Here is an 18,101-nt window from a genome sequence, read left to right on the forward strand (position 1 = left end):
AAGGGCCAAGTGGCCACTGTTGGCATGCACTGTGGCATTAATTGTTTTGCAGCCCTAACTTGGCCCAGCCATGGAAACTCAGCTCAGAGAGGCTGACTGCTGACCCTCCCACTTGCCCGCTGTCTGGCTTCCTGCTCCGACCTCCTGGACCCCCCTCACCAGCTGGCTAGCTGACCCCCGGGGCCTGCGCCTCACCCTGGGTCCGCCTGGAGACCCCGTCCTCCCTGGAGGCCTTGGCTGCTTGGGCAGATCCCCGTGGCAGCAGGAGCTACGGGTTGGGGTTGGCAGGCCGGGGCCTGCACTGCTCTCCGGATGGCCTGCTCTTCCTGATGGCTGGGGCTGCACCCTGTGTCCATGTGCTGGACCTCAAGGGGTGCTCCATTTGCCACCTGCCCCACTACATGCCAGGAGCTGGGGCATCCACACTAGAGGACACGGCTGTGATAGCCACCGGGCTTGTTGTGGTCAGTGACGTCGTCCATGGGGCTGTCCATGGGCTCCAGCACACTGCCCAAGTCCCCCAAGGCTGCTGGGTGACAGTGGGCACCTTTCTGGCCCCTTGGGGGCTGGCTATGAATGCCCTTGGCCGCCTCCTGGTGACAGACTATGTGGCTGGGGTTGTACACGGCTTTACCCTGGGCCCTGCCTTAGAGCCCCTGGCCCCGACGTCCATGCTGGGTCTGGAGGGCCCCTGCTGGTTTGGCCTGGGACCTGATCGGGGCCTTGCTGTGAGTGAGGAGTTTGGGGCTGTGCAGCTGTTTGTAGTGCCCACCAGTCCCTGGGCTCCCTGGGAGGCCTGATGGGGCATGCCTTTGGCAGCCCCGCAGGCGTGTGCACGGACACTAAGGGCAGTGTGACTGACTGATGAGCAGCAGCGCCAGGTGACTCTGCTTCCCCAGGCTGGGGTGGCTGTCTGCCTGGCGTCCGAGGGGCTGGGGCAGCCAGCTTGTGATGGCAGATGCAGGGGATGGCTTCAAGGAGTACCAGGACCTCTCAGAGCTGGCCTGAGCCAGGGGGCTTGGATAGGAGGAGCCCCTTCACTGTGAGCAGGGTCCAGGGCCTGGGCGGACCAGCCACCCACCACAGAAGCGACAGTCAGGGTTGCTGGGACCCTTCATGGCTGCTGGCCATGCCTTCCTGGCCCTGCTTGCTTGCTGAGCACCTGCTGAGCCTGGTCCTGGTCTCCTGTCTTTCACTTGGGGAGGATTCAGACTTTGTGGGCAGCCACAAAATCAGCTGCCTCTCAGCCTCCCCTTTGAGGTTCGAAGCCTGTAAATTTGGGCTCAGAGGCCCTGTGTTCACTGAGGCTCTGGCCACGCTGGTTTGGGGCCCAGGGGGCCTGAGCTCTGGGCTCAGCCGCTGAAGCCTAGAGATCTTAGGTGCTAGGCCCCCTGCCAGCACTCCCCCGGCAGGATCTCCTGCCAGGTGCCCAGCCCCAGTCTCTCAATCAGACAGAGGGCAGGCGGGAGGGTGCTGCTGGGCTGGGTGTCCTGGGCAGGGGAGTGGCCCCATGAACACCCCATCCTCAGAGATGCCAGGTGCTGAGCCTCTTGCAGCTCCTCTGGGCCCAGCTGAAGTAAGGGGAAGCAGAGGAGGCTGCCCTGGAGGTGCCCTGGGGTGGCACAAGGCTGGCTGGGGAGCCCCTGTGCCCCTGGTCCCCTCCTCCTGTGTGAGACCATGTTCATGGGCCAGCTGAGCCTTCAGTTTGTCCTCAACCAACAGGGACCAAACAGCAACAGGTTCATGGATGGGGGTGCCGGGTGAGGGGTTCCGGGTGGTGGTCAAGTCCAGGAGAGCTTTCCCGTGGCAGACAGCTGCCGAAACAGCAGGGAACTGAGGCCTGGCTTGGCAGGGTGGTGCTGCTTACTCTGAGTCAGGGGCCCAGCCAGGCTCCCAGCTTCGGGGAGGTATCTTCAGCTGGAGGGGACAGTGCCTGGTCCTGCCTCTGCCGGCTGGTGAGGAAATACTCCTGTCACCAGGACACTGAGTCTGGTTTAGGTCATTGCCTCCAACAGAGGCCCCTCCATATGTCCATCCCCTGTGGGTAGGGGGTTAAATGGGTCAATGTGAGGGAGCACATACAGTAGGTGCTCAATAAATGCTGCTTGTTGCTGCTGGTGTTCGGGTGCCGTTCCCTGGAGCAGAGGGGCCAGGGATGCCTCCTGACCATCAGATCAGATGGCTGCCGCCTCTGGACTGGCCCTCAAGGGCCCCATCTTCCTAGCCCATCTGGCCCTGGAGGACTGGGGACACCCCTCTGCAGAGACCAGTGTGTGCAGGGGCCAGCCCGGGCTGGGGAGGCTGCTCCTTTTGGAGCCCTGGCAGGGCCTGTGGTTCTTTCAGCCTGGGAGGGGTGGGGCAGGGTGAGGTTGGGGACCCTGAAAGGTCTCAGAGGAGAAGACTGGGGATAGGGGAGGTCTGGCTGTGGGAAGGTGGGTGAGAGGAGGACGGGGATGCTGAAAAAGCTGTGCATGGACCGGAGGGTGGACAAGGACACTGGCAGGATGAGGACACTCAAGGGGACTAGGACGCTGGGAGGGATAAGGACTCTGGGGGAACAGGGACGCTGAGGGGACAGGGATGCTGGGAGGACAAGGATGCTGGGAACACAGGGACGCTGTGAGGGGACAAGGGACTCGGGGGCAAGGATGCCTCGCACCCACTGGCTCCGGGGACGGGAATGTTGTATGCGCGGAACGCTCAGGCGGGGCCGGCGGGCAGCCCGGGCGCCTTTGGTGAGCGGACCATTGCGCGGCAACGCGGGAGCCGGCGGAAATGGGGCTCGTGTCCCGCAGCGCGGCCGCGGCGGGGCTGTGCGCCGGGGCTACTGCCGTCTGTCCGGGCCCGCCGGACGCGGTCCGCAGCCCCATTCCTACCCCGCCGCCCGAGGGCGCGGCCTCCGGGAGCTGCCGGTGAGCACTGGGGGGGGGGGCGCCGGCGTCCGTGCGGTGTGACCTTGGGGAGCCGCCCTCCCCGGACCGGGCAGGACCTGGCGCCGGCGAGCGAGCGGAGGGCCCCGGAGGCTCCCCGGGTGCCGGCGCAGCCCCCTTGCCACGCAGAGCCTCGGTCTCCTCCGTGAAGTGGGGCGCCGCCGGCGGCCAGAGCGGGCCTGAGGCCTGGGCGGGAGCGAGCGCCCTCGGGGAGCCGCCCGCCCGGCGCCGTGGGTGCGCTTCCCCGGCTGCATCCCTCCGACCCGCCCCAACCTCGGCAAGAAACAGAGTCCTAGATTCACGTTCATTCTTCCGAAATGGGAGGGTACAAGCCAAACACAAGAACGACATGGGGTACAGTGAAATCTCTCGGGCTTTTAGGGAGCAGCGGCGAGGCGGTTTTCAGCCGGGGAGGTGCCCCTGGCCGGGCATCAGTGGTCATTCCCGAGAGGTCACGCAGGGGTGAGAGGGAGGGACGCTCCCCTTACCAAGTGGGCTGTTGACCCGAGGTTCTGCGGGGAGGGGCGTCCAGAGACCTCCTTACCTGGCCCATCGGGTAGCGGCTGTTTCCCAAAGGATTTTTGTGTCATTCTTGATAGAGGAGGCTTTTCCAGGCAAGTGCCGCTGTTGTTTTTTTTAATAATTCTTTCAAGATGTCCACGTTGCCCACGTTACCGCCCTGCTTCCTCCCTTCTGCGTCTCTGCTGTTGATTTCCTGCTCCTTCATCTCTGTCTGGCTGTTGGATCTCTGCAGACTCCTTTGTGTCAGTCACCCCCAGAGGCCGAGGTGGGAGCAGGGTGGGCGTTTACCCCGTGTTTGTAGGAGCCCTCCTGCCCCGCGGGTAAGAGAGCCAAGTTCTGCCCTCTGCTCCTCTTTCTTAGACATGAGTGGCTGCTGCTTTTTTTTTTTTTTTTTAGTTAAACTTTGTAGATGAAGCATACTATACTCAAAGCAAGTGCACAAATCGAGTGTGTACAACTCGATGAATTTTCCCAAAGTGAACACAGTGTAACCAGCTTCCGCTAGAGCGTCTGTTCACTGTTAAGCCAAGTGGTGTTTCTTTTCCAACTGCAGCCATGAGTAGCATTCCCAGCTTCTGTGAAAGGAGTCCCCTCTCACAAGCAGAGTGTGGTGGCATCATTTCATTGAGCTGGTGCCACACAGGCTGGCATGTGAGTCTTGGACCGTGCTGGCTGGTCGCCTGTAGTGGTCCCCCCAAGACAGACTTTCTCCATCCTTCTCACAATGCCTCTGTCAGGAGCACAGCCTCTGCCCTGGGTCAGGAAAAGCCGGCCACTGATGCCCTTGATAATGACCACAGGGCCTTGGCCTGGGGCTACTGTTGGGCTCCAGGATTTCCCCTGCTGGCACCTGCCTTCCAGGGTGTGTGGGAGTCCCGCTGTGGCTCGACTCTGAGGAACCTGCTCTGGGTGGACCCCACAGGTGAGAGTCCTCAACCCTCCAGCCGCTGTCTGGGCTGTCTGCAGGCAGCCCCTCAGGCTTGGGCTTTTTTGTCTGTGCGGCTCTTCCCAGAGCTCCTGACCTCAGGAAAGGCTCCCTGTGCCTTTCCTCGTTTCCCGAGAGCCTGGTGAGCCCTGGGCCCAGAGGGCCAGGCTTAATTCGAGGCTTGTGTCCCCCCAAGTGTGGGCTCCACCTCGAGGCTCTTAGCTCAGGCAGCTGCGCTGCCCTTTGTGCTGATCGGGTAGGGGCTGTGTGTCTGAGAGGGCAAGCTCCAAGGCGAAGGCCCTCAGCACCATGGTGGGTGGGGGCCTGCTGCCCACCAGGCCCATCTGGGAGGTGCTCAAGTGCTTGCTGAGAAACCTGCACCCCCAGTGAGCTTACTTCCGGGCAAGTCAAAGTGCAGGGGCCCACAGAATTCAGGGGTCCAATGGCCTGAGGCCGTTTTTGCTGCTCAGAGGCCCTGGGAAGGTAGTAGGTGCCAGGAAGGAGGCGTGCCCTCAGCTTGAGAGAGGGGTCCACCCTGTCTTCCAGGGTCAGTGAACTCCCACCCTCATTTCTAGATGGCCACCTCGTTGGAGGACTATGTTCTGGAGGAGGCGCTCAGCCGTGACCAGAGGAAGCGCTTCCCTGCCGGAGCCTTGCCCTGAAGTGGCAAGCAGACAGCCCAACTGACAGCTGGGGCTTCCAGGGGACGGGGGTGCCCCGACAGGCTGAAGCCGTGGGAACTGCGCCTGTTCCCCAAGCAGAGAGGCTCCTGGGCCTCACTGGGTGGGGGTGGGCTGGGGGCACAGGCACACATCCCCAGGCATCTCCAGGGCACCTGCTCCAGTGCCCACAGCTCCAACAGTGTGCATGCACCTGGTTTCCTTCAGCTAGGCAGTATTTTGTTTAAATTTCCATCTTTAATCTTGCCAGCTTAGTAAGTAAATCAAGGTTTGTTAGAGTTGTAATGTGCATTACATTAATTGTTCATGAGATTGTACATTTTTCCATTGGCTACACATAAAACACTAATCAGTTTCTTTAAAAACAAAAATTAAGCCCTCGTGTTCAGCCCCAACCTCTCTTGTGAGTGGTACCGAGAAAGTCACAAAACCTGGCCTGTTCGTGCCTGCCTGGCTCTGAAATGGGGGGCAGCATTGATCTGCCTGGGGAGGTGGGGTGGTGAGGGCCTGTGCTCACAGCAGCCCAGGTGCGGGCAGGGGGCAGAGCCATGAGAGATGGGCAGCAGGGCTCCCCTAGCCTCGTAACCAACCAGAGCTGGAGCACACATACCTCCATGGGCCTGGTGGCCTTGTGGCTGTGCCTGTCAGGGTCCTCTGTACCACATGTGGCCAAGGCCTGCAACCCCAGCCCTGCCAGCCACCCTGGGCCGTGGAGGTGCCATGGTGACAGCTCTGCACTCAGCCTCTTCTCCTCTCTTCCAGTGTCCCCGACATGGTGCTCAAGGCCTTCTTCCCCACGTGCTGTGCCTCGGTGGACAGTGGCCTGCTGGTTGGACGGTGGTTCCCAGAGCAGAGCAGCGCTGTGGTCCTGGCTGTGGTGCACTTTCCCTTCATCCCCATCCAGGTCAAGGAGCTCTTGGCCCAGGTGCAGCAGGCCAGCCGGGTTGGGGTGGCTGTGCTGGGCACCTGGTGCCACCGCCGGCAGGAGCCCAAGGAGAGCGTGGGCCACTTCAAGGAGGGTCTGGGTGCCATCTTCTCCCATGAGCCCTGGCTCCAGCTGTGCCGGGAGAGGAGCAGCAAGTTGTGGAGCTGCAAGGCCACCCGCTGGCAGGTGCCCACCTCTCCTGGTGCCCCCGGCGAGGACCAGGTCGTGCTCGTCCTCTATGACCAGCGCCAGGTGCTGCTCTCACAGCTGCACCTGCCTGTGGCCCCTCCCAACCTCCAGGCTGGGGATGCCACGGCCGGTGCAGGGGGGGGCCTGGCTGCCGTCTTCGACACGGTGGCACGCAGCGAGGCACTCTTCCGGAGGGACCGGTTCAACGAGGGCCCCGTGCGGCTGAGCCACTGGCAGTCGGAAGGCGTGGAGGCCAGCATCCTCGTGGAGCTGGCTAAGTGGGCCTCAGGGCCCGTCTGTCTGCTGCTGGCCTTCCTGCTGTCACTCATCTCTAGTGCCAGTGCCTGCCGGTAGGTGCCCTGGGCCAGCAGGGAGTGAGGCAGGCCCTGAGTCCTGGGCCTAGTCCTGGTGTCGGGGCTGTGGGGGCCCAGATGGGCCCTTGTGAGGCTCATGGCCCTGTGGCCTGCTTCTCATGTCATGCTTCATCCCTTGGTATCTCAGAGGATGCCCTGGTGGTGGCTGCTGTTTTTGTGTCCCATGCTCCTCAGGCAGCCCCAGGCTTCCCAGCAGCCCCAGTGGTTGCTTGGGACCTGCTGGAAAAGTTATGGGGAGAATGTCAGAAGGTTCAGGCCCCTGGAGAGGAAGTCATGATGAACAGACCTGGGTTGTGGGGCCTGAGGGCCGGAATCACTCCACCTGGGAGTAGTTCATCCCAAAGGCCCACAGACCCACCCGCCTCCCTGGCCCCGGTGCCGGCCAGACGGGTGGCCCAGGAGGCGTGCAGGCAGCATTCACCTGCTGACAGCTGTGGGCCTGGGACAGCTGTCCTAGTCTGGCTGCTGTCTGCCGTCACTAGAACACTCTTGGCTGCAGGCCTAACCAAGGATTTGTAAGAGTCCCCAAGGGCCTTGGGAGATGCTGGGGCAGCACCAGGGTGTTCTGGCTGGCCAGCAGTTCCTAGGATGGGCTGCAGGGGCCTGCATCCCTGGTGACACACCCCAGGAGCAGCTGTGGTACACCCTCAGGGGCCCTTCAGGGCCCGGGGCCCAGGCTATCAGGTGGGGGACTGGCCTTCCTGCTCATGAGCAGCTGCAGAGCGCTCGGCCCATCCTGGCAGAGCCCGGACAGCTGGGGTGGGGGGTGCTGTCGGGGGTCTTGACGTGAGGCGTGGCTTTCAGAGCTTCATGACTCCCTCAGAATGAATGGTGTGAAGGTGTGTGTCTGGGCCTAGGGGCAATTTTAAGAAAGAGAAGTTCCTTAGCTTTCATTAGCTTTCAAGGAACCTGAGAAATGTTAACTGCTTGTGTGCCCCAAACTCTGATAAGCCCTTCAGGCAGGTGTTGGTCACTGACTGGTGATTAGGAGCCCTGTGGCAGACGTGTGAGACGTGGCTGTCACTGTGCGGGAGCAGAGCCCCCTCCGCCTCCAGGCAGCCCCAGGGATTCCATGGTCTGAGCCTTGGAGAGGCTGCTGTGCCCTGGGGGTCTCTGCAGCCAGTGGGAGGCCGACTGCTTTTCCTGACCCAAGTCAGGGGCAGGGTCGGCAGGCTGCCTTCCTTCTTGGGTCGGTCCAGAGCCTCTGGGTCACAGTGAGGCCTGTCAGCCTCCTGACTGGAGACCTCCCCCGGAGGGCCAAGCACTCACTGGGCTCTTGGCAGCCCTGGCTTTGACGAGCTTTCTAGGGGCCCCTGCCAGCTGAGGCTCTGGATGGAAATGGGGCTCTGGGCCCATTTCGCCTTTGCTCTTTTTCCATGGGCACTTGTTGACCTTTGCTTGTAAGCATCTCCCCTCGAGAGCGGATGTCCACGGGTGTTTGGGTTATTCCTCTTCCTTGTGGGGCGTCAGGCCAGCCCAGAGGCCCTTGGCGAGGGCCGTGGCAAGGAAAGTGTCGGGTGGCAGGGCGGCTCGTGGTCTCCGCTCCCGGGGCGCCGTCTTGGTAATCGGCGTTGGGTGTGCCCGGGGTTGGAGCTCTGTGAGGAGGTTCGGGTCAGTTCCTGGTTAACGGTTGTGAGCACACCACGACTCCCGCTGGGGGGCCCATCTCTGTCCCTTCCCTGCTGAATCCAGCACTGTGCCCACCAGGGTGTGGGGCCGCCAGGGCCTTGGGCTGAGCCTGGCCTGGCCTGGCCGTTCCTCTGCACGGGGAGGGGATTGCTGACTGCCCGGGCGGCTCGTGCTCCCGGGCAGGCGGGAGAAGCCCAGGAGGGACTGCAGGTCCGCCTTTCTCCGCTTCTTTCAGGGTCTTCAGGCTGTGGCCGCTGTCCTTCATCTGGAGCAAGCTCCACACTTGTGAGCAGCTCAGGCACCGGCTGGAGCAGCTCACCCTCGTCTGCAGCGCCCAGAGGGCTGACAGCCCTGGCCAGCCGATGAGGTGCGGGCCTGCCCGGCCCCTTCCCCACCCCTCCTCTGCACCAAGTCTTTCCTCCCGGCATCCTCACCAGTCACTCCCGTTGGGCCCCTTCTTCCAGGAAGGCAAACGTGCTTGCATCCCTGCTACTTGACGTGGCCCTTGGCCTGGCGCTGCTGTCCTGGCTCCGTGGGACAGACCGCATTGGGCAGCTGGCCGATGCCCTCGTCCCCGTGGCTGATGTGAGTTGGCTGGGGTGGGGCCCTTCCTGGAGGTGGCAGAGGCTCCTCTCCTTCCCTTCCCTTTGAGGCCTGTAGAGAACAGCCCTCGCCCCCGAGCCCAGACAGGCCCCTAGGAGTCGTCGTGTCTCACAGGGTCTCTGGGGTCCAGCCAGAGCCCACCCACCCGTGCTAGGTCACAGTTCAGCTCCTGGCCTCCACCTTCACTTCCCAAAGGCGGCCATGTCTGGGAGCCACCTTGTGGCTGAGGCTTCAGGAGGAGCCCACCTCGCCCCCCAGGCCTGGTGTCCCAGAGTCCCACTTGCCCCGCCACGTGCCTTGTTTCTGCTGTCCCGTGTCCAGGGTGGCAGGCGTTCCACGCGGGCTCTCTGCCCGATCAGTGTGCATCCGGGGCTGCCCCTGTGCGGTCGCGCTGCTCCCAGTGCTGCTGCTGAGTCTCACGCTGGGGGCCCTTGGCCGCCGGCCCGGCGTCCACCCGCTGCATTCCGTCCTGGCCCCCGGCCTTGCACTCCTCTGCTTCCCCTCCTCACAGCCAGAGGCCCTGTCGCTTTTGTTGGGGGCTTGTCTTCCTGCGAGGGTAGTCTTTCTGGCCCCTTGGGCCACCCCCAGGCCCATGCCAGGGGCCGCCAGTCCGGAGTGTGGTTGAGGGGCTGGGACCTGGCTGGGTGGTCCTTGTGGGCTCAGCCTAGGCCTGTCGCCACCAGCGTTCAGCCACAGGTGTCCACTGGGCCTGCTTGTGGCCAGGCTGGGGCACTATCAGGCGTGAGCCATCACAGGCCCAGAGTCCGCCTGGCTTCTCAGGGAGGCCAGGTCCCAGAGGAAGGCGGCGGGGGCCCGGCAAGGCGCTCAGCGGCCTCATCGTGCTCTCCCTGCTCTGCCTTGGGGCCGCTTCCTCCTAGGCCTCCCTTTTGCAAAATTGCTCAGAAATATAAATATTTAATTTAAAAATGAAAGCCTTTTTCTGCTGCCAAGCTCTTACTCTTTAAATATTAAATAAGCTCTATTTATAAAGAATGTGCTGTTCCTACTCACTGCGCCTGACATGGTGAAGGCCTTCATGCTGGGTCGGGAGGGCCTGTGCAGTGGGCAGGAGGGGTGGCGGGCCTCTGACCGTGCTTCCGGGGCATCACTCCTGTGGCCTCGGCCCTGGTGATGAGACTGAGGGCCGTCAGGGCCTGCCTGCCGGCTAGGACACAGTGCAGCGTCCTCAGTTGCTCACGAGGGCCCCATGCCGCCTCTGGCCTTCACATGACGGTGTGCTTGACTCTGAGTCCCATCTGTCTTTCCTTCTGGGGGACCGTTTAGCCCTCCCACCTGCTACCTGGGTCCCTGACGGGCTCAACACTCTCACGCTCACCTGAGGTCACCCACCTAGGGCAGGCCTGGGTCTTTACCGTGACAGGTGGTGGGGTGGGGTGGGGTGGGGTCCTCGGCAGAGGAGGACCGGATGGGCCCACAGGGCTTCCCCACCAAGGTTCACAGTGAACCGGAGTCTGTCTGTCTGGGCATCCGGGGTGGAGGGCTCCCATGGGCACTGCAGCCAGAGTGGTAAGATGGAGGAAAGGCCACCTCCTCTAGGTCAACGCCCATCAGGGACTGCATGTCCAGTGGGCCAGGGGCAGAGCCGGCCTCAGAGGTCATCCTCTCAGCATGAGTCCCAGAGCATCCGTGCAGAGGGGTTCTGTGGCCAGACAAGGGGGGCAAGCCCTGTGTGCCGTCCCGTTAGAGACGGCTGTCCAGACACCTGGGGGAAGGAGGGCGGCGGCCTTTGCCCTGCCCAGAGGCACTGGCCAGGGTGGGGCGCTATGCGTGGACAGTGTGCCCCTCCTGTGTCCTCACAGTGTGTGGCCGAGGGCCTCCAGCATCTGCTGCAGTGGCTGATGGGGGCACCCGCTGGGCTCAAGATGAACCCAGCGCTGGACCAGGTGCTGGGCCGCTTCTTCCTCTACCACACGCACCTGTGGATCAGTGAGTGCCAGTGGGGGGGCTTACCTGGCCCCGCGACCCCCAGCTCGGCTCCTGAAGCCTGTGCCCCCAGGAGCACAAGCCCTGGCCGAGCGGGGCGGTGGGGCCACGCCAGGCCCCACCCCTTGGCCTCTGCCTCTGGATTCCTGGTGCCCCACCTGTGGGGCCCTGCTGGCTGAGGGGCGGCCAGGGGCATACTCTGTCACCACAGTTTCAAGAAGCCTCAGGTGCCCTCCTCAGTGGGGACTTGTGGGGGCTGGGCCCTCCGAGGCGCCGCCTCCGTAGCTGACCTCCATCCTGCCAGGCTACATCCACCTCATGTCCCCCTTCGTTGAGCGCATCCTGTGGCACATAGGCCTCTCGGCCTGCCTGGGCCTGACGGTCGCCCTGTCCATCCTGTCGGACGTCACCGCCCTCCTCACCTTCCATATCTACTGCTTCTACGTCTACGGCGCCAGGTGGGTGCGCACAGCCCTGCAGCCCTGGGCACCTCGGCCCCGCTTCTCTTTGGGCAGCGGTGGGGGCCCAGAACCCCAGCCCAGCCCTCACGTGCCTCCGTCTTGCAGGCTGTACTGCCTCAAGGTCTGTGGCCTGTCTTCACTCTGGCGTCTGTTCCGGGGGAAGAAGTGGAACGTTCTGCGCCAGCGAGTGGACTCCTGCTCCTATGACCTGGACCAGGTATGGGGCAGGCCTGTGGGGCCGGGGCAGCCTGGCCTCACCCCCCAGCTCCAGTACAGCGGCCTCCACGTGGGCCCGGCCAGTGTGTCTACTTGGGCTCTCTGAGGGGCAGCCGTGCTCCTGTCCTGCAGCCTGCCAGCACCTGGGTTGGTACCAACCCTGGGGGACATGGAGAGCCTGCGCGGGGAAGGGGGCACATAGCTCTGGGCCCAAGGGGAGCTGCAGGACAGTGGGCCTGGAGGTGTCCCGGTTACGGACTGGCTCTGGCTTGTCCTTTTAGCTTCTGCAGACCTGACATGTGGACCCTGTGTGCTGTCGCCAGGGCGTGTGTTTTCCTGCCTGATTCTCACAGCCCGCCTGTCGTGGTAGGGTGTGTGTGACTGCACACCCTGCCGGCTGGGGCCATCTCCTCCACCAGTTTCCCCATGTGTCCCTGAGTCTGGAGGGCACACAGACCACCCCTTCCAGAGCCAAGGGAGGCCTGCTGGAAGCAGTGTGGTGGGGCTGTGCCCTGGCCTGGGGCTCTTGCCAATGCCGGTGTCCATTCTCCCCGCAGCTGTTCATCGGGACTCTGCTCTTCACCATCCTGGTCTTCCTCCTGCCCACCACGGCCCTGTACTACCTGGTGTTCACCCTGGTGAGCTGAGAGCCTCACACCACAGGGGCTGCTGGGCAGGGCACTTGGCAGTCAGCCTTGCCCTTGGTGGCTGGAGTGGTCACTGTCAGCTCTGCTCACCATCTGGGCAGCTGCAGGCAAGCTGGCTACCCCTGCAGGCCATGTGGGTGGCTGTTCCAGACTCTCTGGGCAGTGTGGGCTGGCTCCTGGGGTGGGTGGGGGTGCTGCCCAGGTGTACCACCCCTGCGCTGGGACGTGCAGCCGAGTGCAGGGAGGGCAGGAGCCCTGGTGGGCAGGTCAAGGTGGCGGTCTCCTCTTAGTGCCTGGCGCAGGGCGGGGGTGGGCGCTGACAGACTGGGGCGTGCAGAAGGCTGGCCGAGGGGCCGGCGCACTGTCTCCAAGCTGCAGGTGCGGCTGCCTCCACTGCCGCTCCCGCCTCCTTGTGCTCAGGCCTCGCGGTCAGGGTGGGCTCTGCGCCCTCCTCAGGGTGCTTGGGCCCTGGCTGCCCTCCCTCGCGGCCCAGGACCCATTGGGCTGCTCTGCCCGTGGACATGTTGGTGGGGCCCTGGCCACCCGCTCAGCCCTGAGTGCCGCCCGTACGACAGCTCCGGCTCCTGGTGATCGCGGTGCAGGGCCTGGCCCATCTACTTGTGGACCTCATCAACTCCCTGCCGCTGTACTCGCTCGGCCTCCGGCTCTGCCGGCCCTACAGGCTCGCAGGTAGGCCTCGTGCTGGGCAGGTGGGCATGTCCCCGTGGGCCCTGCCCAGCACTGTGTACGCCTCCTGCCTGCTGCGGGTGGGGGGTGGGCACCCTGGTCCTGGGTGTCCGGTGGACCGGCTGTGTGAGAGTTGGCCCCGAGGCCCATCTGCATTGGGGCAGGTGGCACCTAAACATGGCTCAGAGAGGCCGTGACCTGTGTGGCCATGTGGAGCTGTTTGCCTGCTGGTGCCCGAGGCTGTGGAGGGGCCAGGCCAGTGTGGCAGGAGCATCTGCCCCCCGACAGCTGCAGGCCACTGCCTGCCGGAGCAGCACCCCATCCAGGCTGCCCTGGCATCCTCTGTGGGTGGCAGCCCATTTGCAAGCTCATACCAAACACTGTTTGGCCAGGTGTGCCCACCGCAGGCCCTGGGAGGCTGCCCCGTCTTCCCCCAGGGGTGCGGGTCGGCCCATCGGGTTCAGGGCTGTAAACACACAGGGACCCCGGGGAGTTCCTGACATGGCCCCCTCCAGCACCTGTTCAGGCAGCCCCGAAGTGCCACGCACCCAGGAGGCCCTGCACCCAGTTGTGCCATGGGGCAGCTTGAGCCACACACCAGTCGTGGCCGTTGCTCCCCTCCAGGCTGGAGCCAGAGGATGTGACGCACCCGTTCCACTGGCTGCAGACCCAGTCGGCCTGCTCAACACCCTCAAACCTGCTTCCCAAGTCATCTTTCCCCACAGACCCCCCAGGTGGTCCAAGCCAGGGGCCCACCTGCAGGGCTGCCCCCAGCCACCTCAGGATGCCAGGCCCGTGGAGAGCCTGGGACCCATGCCGCTGCCCTCATTCTAACACCATTCTTGGCCTCTTCCTCAACTGATGATTAGCTCCCAGTCCTCTCAAGAACACTCCGCCTTGGGAGTCTCCAGGCTTGTGGTGGGGTGGGTCCCCAGGTCGGCCACACACACACAGGTTGGAAGACATTTGGATGCCAGAACGGGGCTGTCTGGCAGCAAGTGCTCTCAGCTCTGTGGGAAAAGCTGCGTCCCATCTGCACAGCAGCAGAGCCACCGCCCCAGTGCCCAGCCGGCTCTTTCCCGCCTGCCAGTGAAGTTCAACAGGGCCTTCGCTGCCAGCCAGGCAGCCAGCTCTGAGGCAGGCTGCCACACAGAGACCGAGGTGCCGTCGCCGTCAGAGGCCCTCTGCCCGCCTGTGCCCACTGGCGCAGCAGGACTGGGGGGGTCTCCCTCACGGGCATCTCGCTCTCCTGGCAGCTGGCGTGAAGTTCCAAGTCCTGGGGCATGAGGCTGGCAGCCCCCTCCGCCTCCTGATGCAGGTAAGGCCTCCGCAGCCCTCACGCTGCTGCCTGGGAATGTTCTGGGGCAGCGGGGAGCAGGCCCTGTGGGGCTGCCCTGCGTGTGGGGCCGCCGGGCCCAGGGCGGTGGGCAGGCAGGGAGCCTGGCAGGGCTGATGGGGGCAATCAAGGGCAGTTGCAGTTGGGCTCCTTCATCTGAAACAGTCTTGGGGTCCCAGCCTGCAGGTGGGCAGCAGGTGGGCTGCAGGGTGACTGGCCAGTGCCAGTGTGGTTTTACGGGGGCACAGTGCGTTCCGCCTGAGGAGGCTCCTGGAAGCCAGTGAGTCCTGCAGTGGAGTCTGTGCCCTGCCTCCTGCCGCCTGCCTTGCCCCCACCAGGAGAACTCGTCAGGCAGAGTGGGCAGCTGGCCCTGCCCCTCAAGTGTCCAGCCCAAGAGCCCCCCACGATGTCCACCTGGCCCAGAGCTCAGCCCCACTGCCCTTGTGTTTGCAGATAAACCCCCTGCCCTATGGTCGCGTGGTGCACACCTACCGCCTCCCCAGCTGTGGCTGCCACCCCAAGCACTCCTGGGGCTCCCTGTGCCGCAAGCTGTTCTTCGGGGAGCTCATCTACCCCTGGAGGCAGAGAGGGGACAAGCAGGACTGAGGGACCCTGGCCACTGGCCTGCCCTCCACCCCACCAGGGTGGTGTTGACTATGGGGACAGCCCTTTGCCTTCCCTACCCCCCGTTGTCTGGGGTCTCTGAGGACCCTGCCAGGGCCCTGCCTGACCCACTCTGAGGTTGAGGGGCAGTGATCAGGGTGCAGGGGCGGCCAGCCAGGCCAGGTGGCCGGTGCTCCCTCTCCAGCCCTGTTTGCCTTGGGACCCACCTCCCAGTCTGTTGTGATGGCATCAGCCCCCCAAGTCTGCCCAGGAACCCCACTCTGCCCCTCCTGCCACACCCAGACCTTGAGAGGGGTTTGCAGAACCTTGTTCCCAGGGGGGTAAGCTGTCAGGTATCCGGCTGCTCCCTGGGGCTGCATCCTGTCTTGGGGTGGAGGGAACCATTCCCGGATGCACTCAATCGTCCGTGAGACTCTGACCCCAAGCACTTCCTCCCTTGGGGGTTTCTGTAGGGGGCACTCCTGGGAGCCGAGTGGGTCCTTCCAGCTGCCTCCACGGAGCAGCGGCCAGCTGACCCCCAGCACAAGCCGGAGCCCAGTGAGCCAGTTGCTCACACCCCAAACTGCACAGGGCTACTTGCTGATGCTCCCAGGAGATGGCAGTGCAGGAGAAGCCACCCGCAGGCTGTGGGGTCGCCAGTGTGAAGCCAGGCCACGCGGAGGGCTGGGTGCTGGAGAGTGGGCACTGCCCCCCTGCCCTGCTCCTGCCCGAGTCTAGCAGGCAATTCCTCCCCTCTTCATGGGCCCCTCAGGGAGCAGCTGGAGGCGGCGAGAGGCCACCCGGGCTGCGCCTGCCGCTGGGGCAGAGTGTGGGCTGGCGCCCCAGCGTCTGCAGGGGCGGAGGCCGGGGATGGTGGCCTGGCACCTTGGAGCTGGGAAGGCCGCCTCTCCATGCATGCTCTTGGCCCCAGGCCCCAGCGGAGGCTCACTGGGATCCCCCCTGGGGCGGGATGGGCCCTGGCTCTACCGTTTTATTCTGTGATAATAAAGCCTCCCACCTGCTTGGAGTGCACCCTTTTGCCTGCCCACTGCCACATGGGCACTGGTGGGTCTGGAGAGGCTCTCTCTGGCCACACATCTCCTGCCCTGGAACCAAGGCACACTGGTCACTCTAGCCACTTGCAGCCACCAAGAGATGCCACTGCACCTCATAGGAGCTCCCGTCCTCCCGTCCCTGGACTGGCACAGCCCCTGCCCAGGGATAGCCTTCACCAGTGCGCCCCTTGTCCCCACCCCAAGGGCGCTGACTGCCCTGCCACGCTGACCTGGCTGGAGCCTTGGCTGCAGGTCGAAGGCTGACCATTAAGCCACCAAGACCTGGACATTTCCTTTTAGTCAGGGCCACCATCTCTGGTTGGGTTCTCTGGGCTGCCCCAGGGATGGGCTCAGAGAGGGACAGTGACTTGTCAAGGCCACACCAGGAGGCAGGTCCCAGCCTCACAGCTCGCTACCCAATAGCTCCCTCCTGCTTTTGAAAACTTCCTTTTTTGACATAATTTCAAACTTAACAGAAACAGGTAACACACCATGCTCCCCAACACCCTTCAGTGGGGCCCCACCAGTGACACTTGGCCACATTTGCTCTGTCACATTCACACTCTTTTTGTGAACCATTTGATCATCTGTTGCTCCTAATTTTACTCCTAAAACATTCAGTGTGTATCTGGCAAGGCTGAAGGTCACCCATGTATGTGAGCACAGCACAGGACTGGAGGGCGGGGCCAGAGCAGGCTCGTTCCCTGTAGCACCTGCAGAAGAGCCACTGGGTGTGGGAGCTGGAGGGGAGTCAAGGGGCAATGGTCTTCAGGCACCTCCCACCCCCGAGGGGAGGCCCAGAATCACCCTTGATCACCAATGGATGGGTGCCTCAGCAGGGCTGGCCCAGGGCTTGGGAGCAGAGGGCAGTTCCAGGCTAGTTTGTCTTTGGCCTGGGTCCCTCAGTGGCAGAGATGCTGTCCTGTCCCTTCTTCAGTCCCCAGAGGCCTGGCACCTAGTGGCCCCAGGATGTCCTTGTGGTTGCATGGGAGGCCAGCTCCTCCATCCAGAAGGCCTCTTGGACACCAGGGAATGGCACTTTCGACTGGTCCCCGTTGCCCTAGGCTGCATGGGTTCCTGCTCTGAGGCTGGGAGGTTGGTGGGGAGTAGAGACTGGGAAGACAGACACTGCATCACACCCCGTGGGCAGATCCCCGACCTGGGATCCAGCTGCGCCTGCTCCACAGGCTGTGCTGGGGAAGGCCCGGTTGGAAAACATGCTGCTGAGCACTAAGTGTGTGTTCCTCACTGTGTCCTGGGCTGTAAAGAACCAGGCAGTGGGGCCCACAGCAGCTGGACCCCCGTGAGGAAGTCCTGAAAGGTGCAAAGGGAGCTTTTAATTCTCTGCAAGGGCAGATGATAACAGCTTCTCACCCACCATCCCTTCCTGGCAGCCCCAGAAACCAAGGACCACCCCCCTGCAGAGGGGCCTTGGTGACTCCAACAGGGAGTGTGCAGAGCCAGGCCAGGAGCAGGCTCAAGGCTGGGTGCAGCGGCCTTTGCAGGAGAAGCCTGGCCTGCAACCCCCAAGGGCCTTTCCCGACCTGCCAGCTCAAGGGGCTAGGGTGGGTAGATGCTGGCTGCTGGTTCCCTCGCACTGTACCCAGCCATGCTCGCTCCCTGGCACCTTTGGGGACTTGGTCCCCTGCCCAACTGCTGAGGCTGCTTCTGCTGTGACCCAGCGTCCAGGAAATGGCCAAGGACATGGCCTGAGAAAATGCACAAGGAAGACCATCAGGTTCCTTTGTGGATTGCGAGGGGCCCTGCCCATCCCCGGCCAGCCTTGGCCTGCTCCCTGCTTCCTCAGAGGAAGGCCTACCTGAGAGGCCTCGCTCCTCCATAAGCCTCCCCGGGCACTGCACTAACATGAAATCCATGAGGCATGTTCGCCCCATCAAGGCTGCCTGCAGTTTGGGGGTAGGGGTCACTTCACGGGGTGCCACCATACAGAGGTCTACTCTCTGAAGACTACCTGGTGCCCTGTGGCCCCTTGGGAGGGAAGCTCTTGCTCTGACTTCCAGGGGGCCCTTTCCCGAGCACACAGCACTCAGCACCTTGTCTGGTTAGGGTTGTGCTTGGCTCAGCTTTGAAAACACATTCTTTGGATTTATTATTTTTAAAAGCAGCTTTATTGAGGCATATTTTACATATCACACAATTCACCCATCTCAAGGGCACGATATATTGAGTTTTGGTAACTTTACCATGTAGTACAACCACCAGTTTTAGGATATTTTTATCACCCCAAATGGGAACCCGTTAAGCACTCACCATTTCCCCTGGTGACCACTAATCTTTCTGTATAGGGATTTGTCTATTCTGGACATTTCATGTCAAGTGGAGCGTACTGTGTATCAGCACTTCATTTTCATGGA

At 63.1% G+C, this 18,101-nt stretch overlaps 2 protein-coding genes across 10 annotated transcripts; both read left to right on the plus strand.

The window, feature by feature from the left end:
- Positions 1-398: 398 nt before the first annotated feature.
- Positions 399-1,046, plus strand: NHLRC4 (NHL repeat containing 4). The gene is given in 3 exon segments (XM_036915681.2): positions 399-759; positions 762-855; positions 857-1,046. Coding segments are annotated over 3 exon segments (642 nt in total). The 5' UTR covers positions 399-401.
- Positions 1,047-2,737: 1,691 nt separating this feature from the next.
- Positions 2,738-15,694, plus strand: PIGQ (phosphatidylinositol glycan anchor biosynthesis class Q). Of its 9 annotated transcripts, none has more exons than XM_057487752.1 (12): positions 2,744-2,912; positions 5,820-6,521; positions 8,410-8,541; positions 8,639-8,759; positions 10,598-10,724; positions 11,026-11,179; positions 11,288-11,399; positions 11,956-12,036; positions 12,621-12,735; positions 13,989-14,050; positions 14,522-14,712; positions 15,145-15,274. In XM_057487752.1, exons 1-11 carry the CDS (start codon positions 2,776-2,778, stop codon positions 14,672-14,674), a joined length of 1,896 nt encoding a protein of 631 aa, XP_057343735.1. In that variant the 5' UTR covers positions 2,744-2,775; the 3' UTR covers positions 14,675-14,712; positions 15,145-15,274. The 9 variants fall into 9 exon arrangements, 8 of the variants coding, with proteins under 8 accessions (XP_057343739.1, XP_057343737.1, XP_057343738.1 ...); XM_057487753.1 differs by lacking the exon at positions 14,522-14,712 and adding an exon at positions 3,849-4,374 and having other exon boundaries at positions 2,820-2,912; positions 15,145-15,694; XM_057487754.1 differs by lacking the exons at positions 14,522-14,712; positions 15,145-15,274 and adding an exon at positions 14,317-14,515 and having other exon boundaries at positions 2,743-2,912.
- The last annotated feature ends 2,407 nt before the right edge of the window (positions 15,695-18,101 follow it).

Source organism: Manis pentadactyla, chromosome 10 (assembly GCF_030020395.1).
Source record: "Manis pentadactyla isolate mManPen7 chromosome 10, mManPen7.hap1, whole genome shotgun sequence".
NCBI lineage: Eukaryota > Metazoa > Chordata > Mammalia > Pholidota > Manidae > Manis > Manis pentadactyla.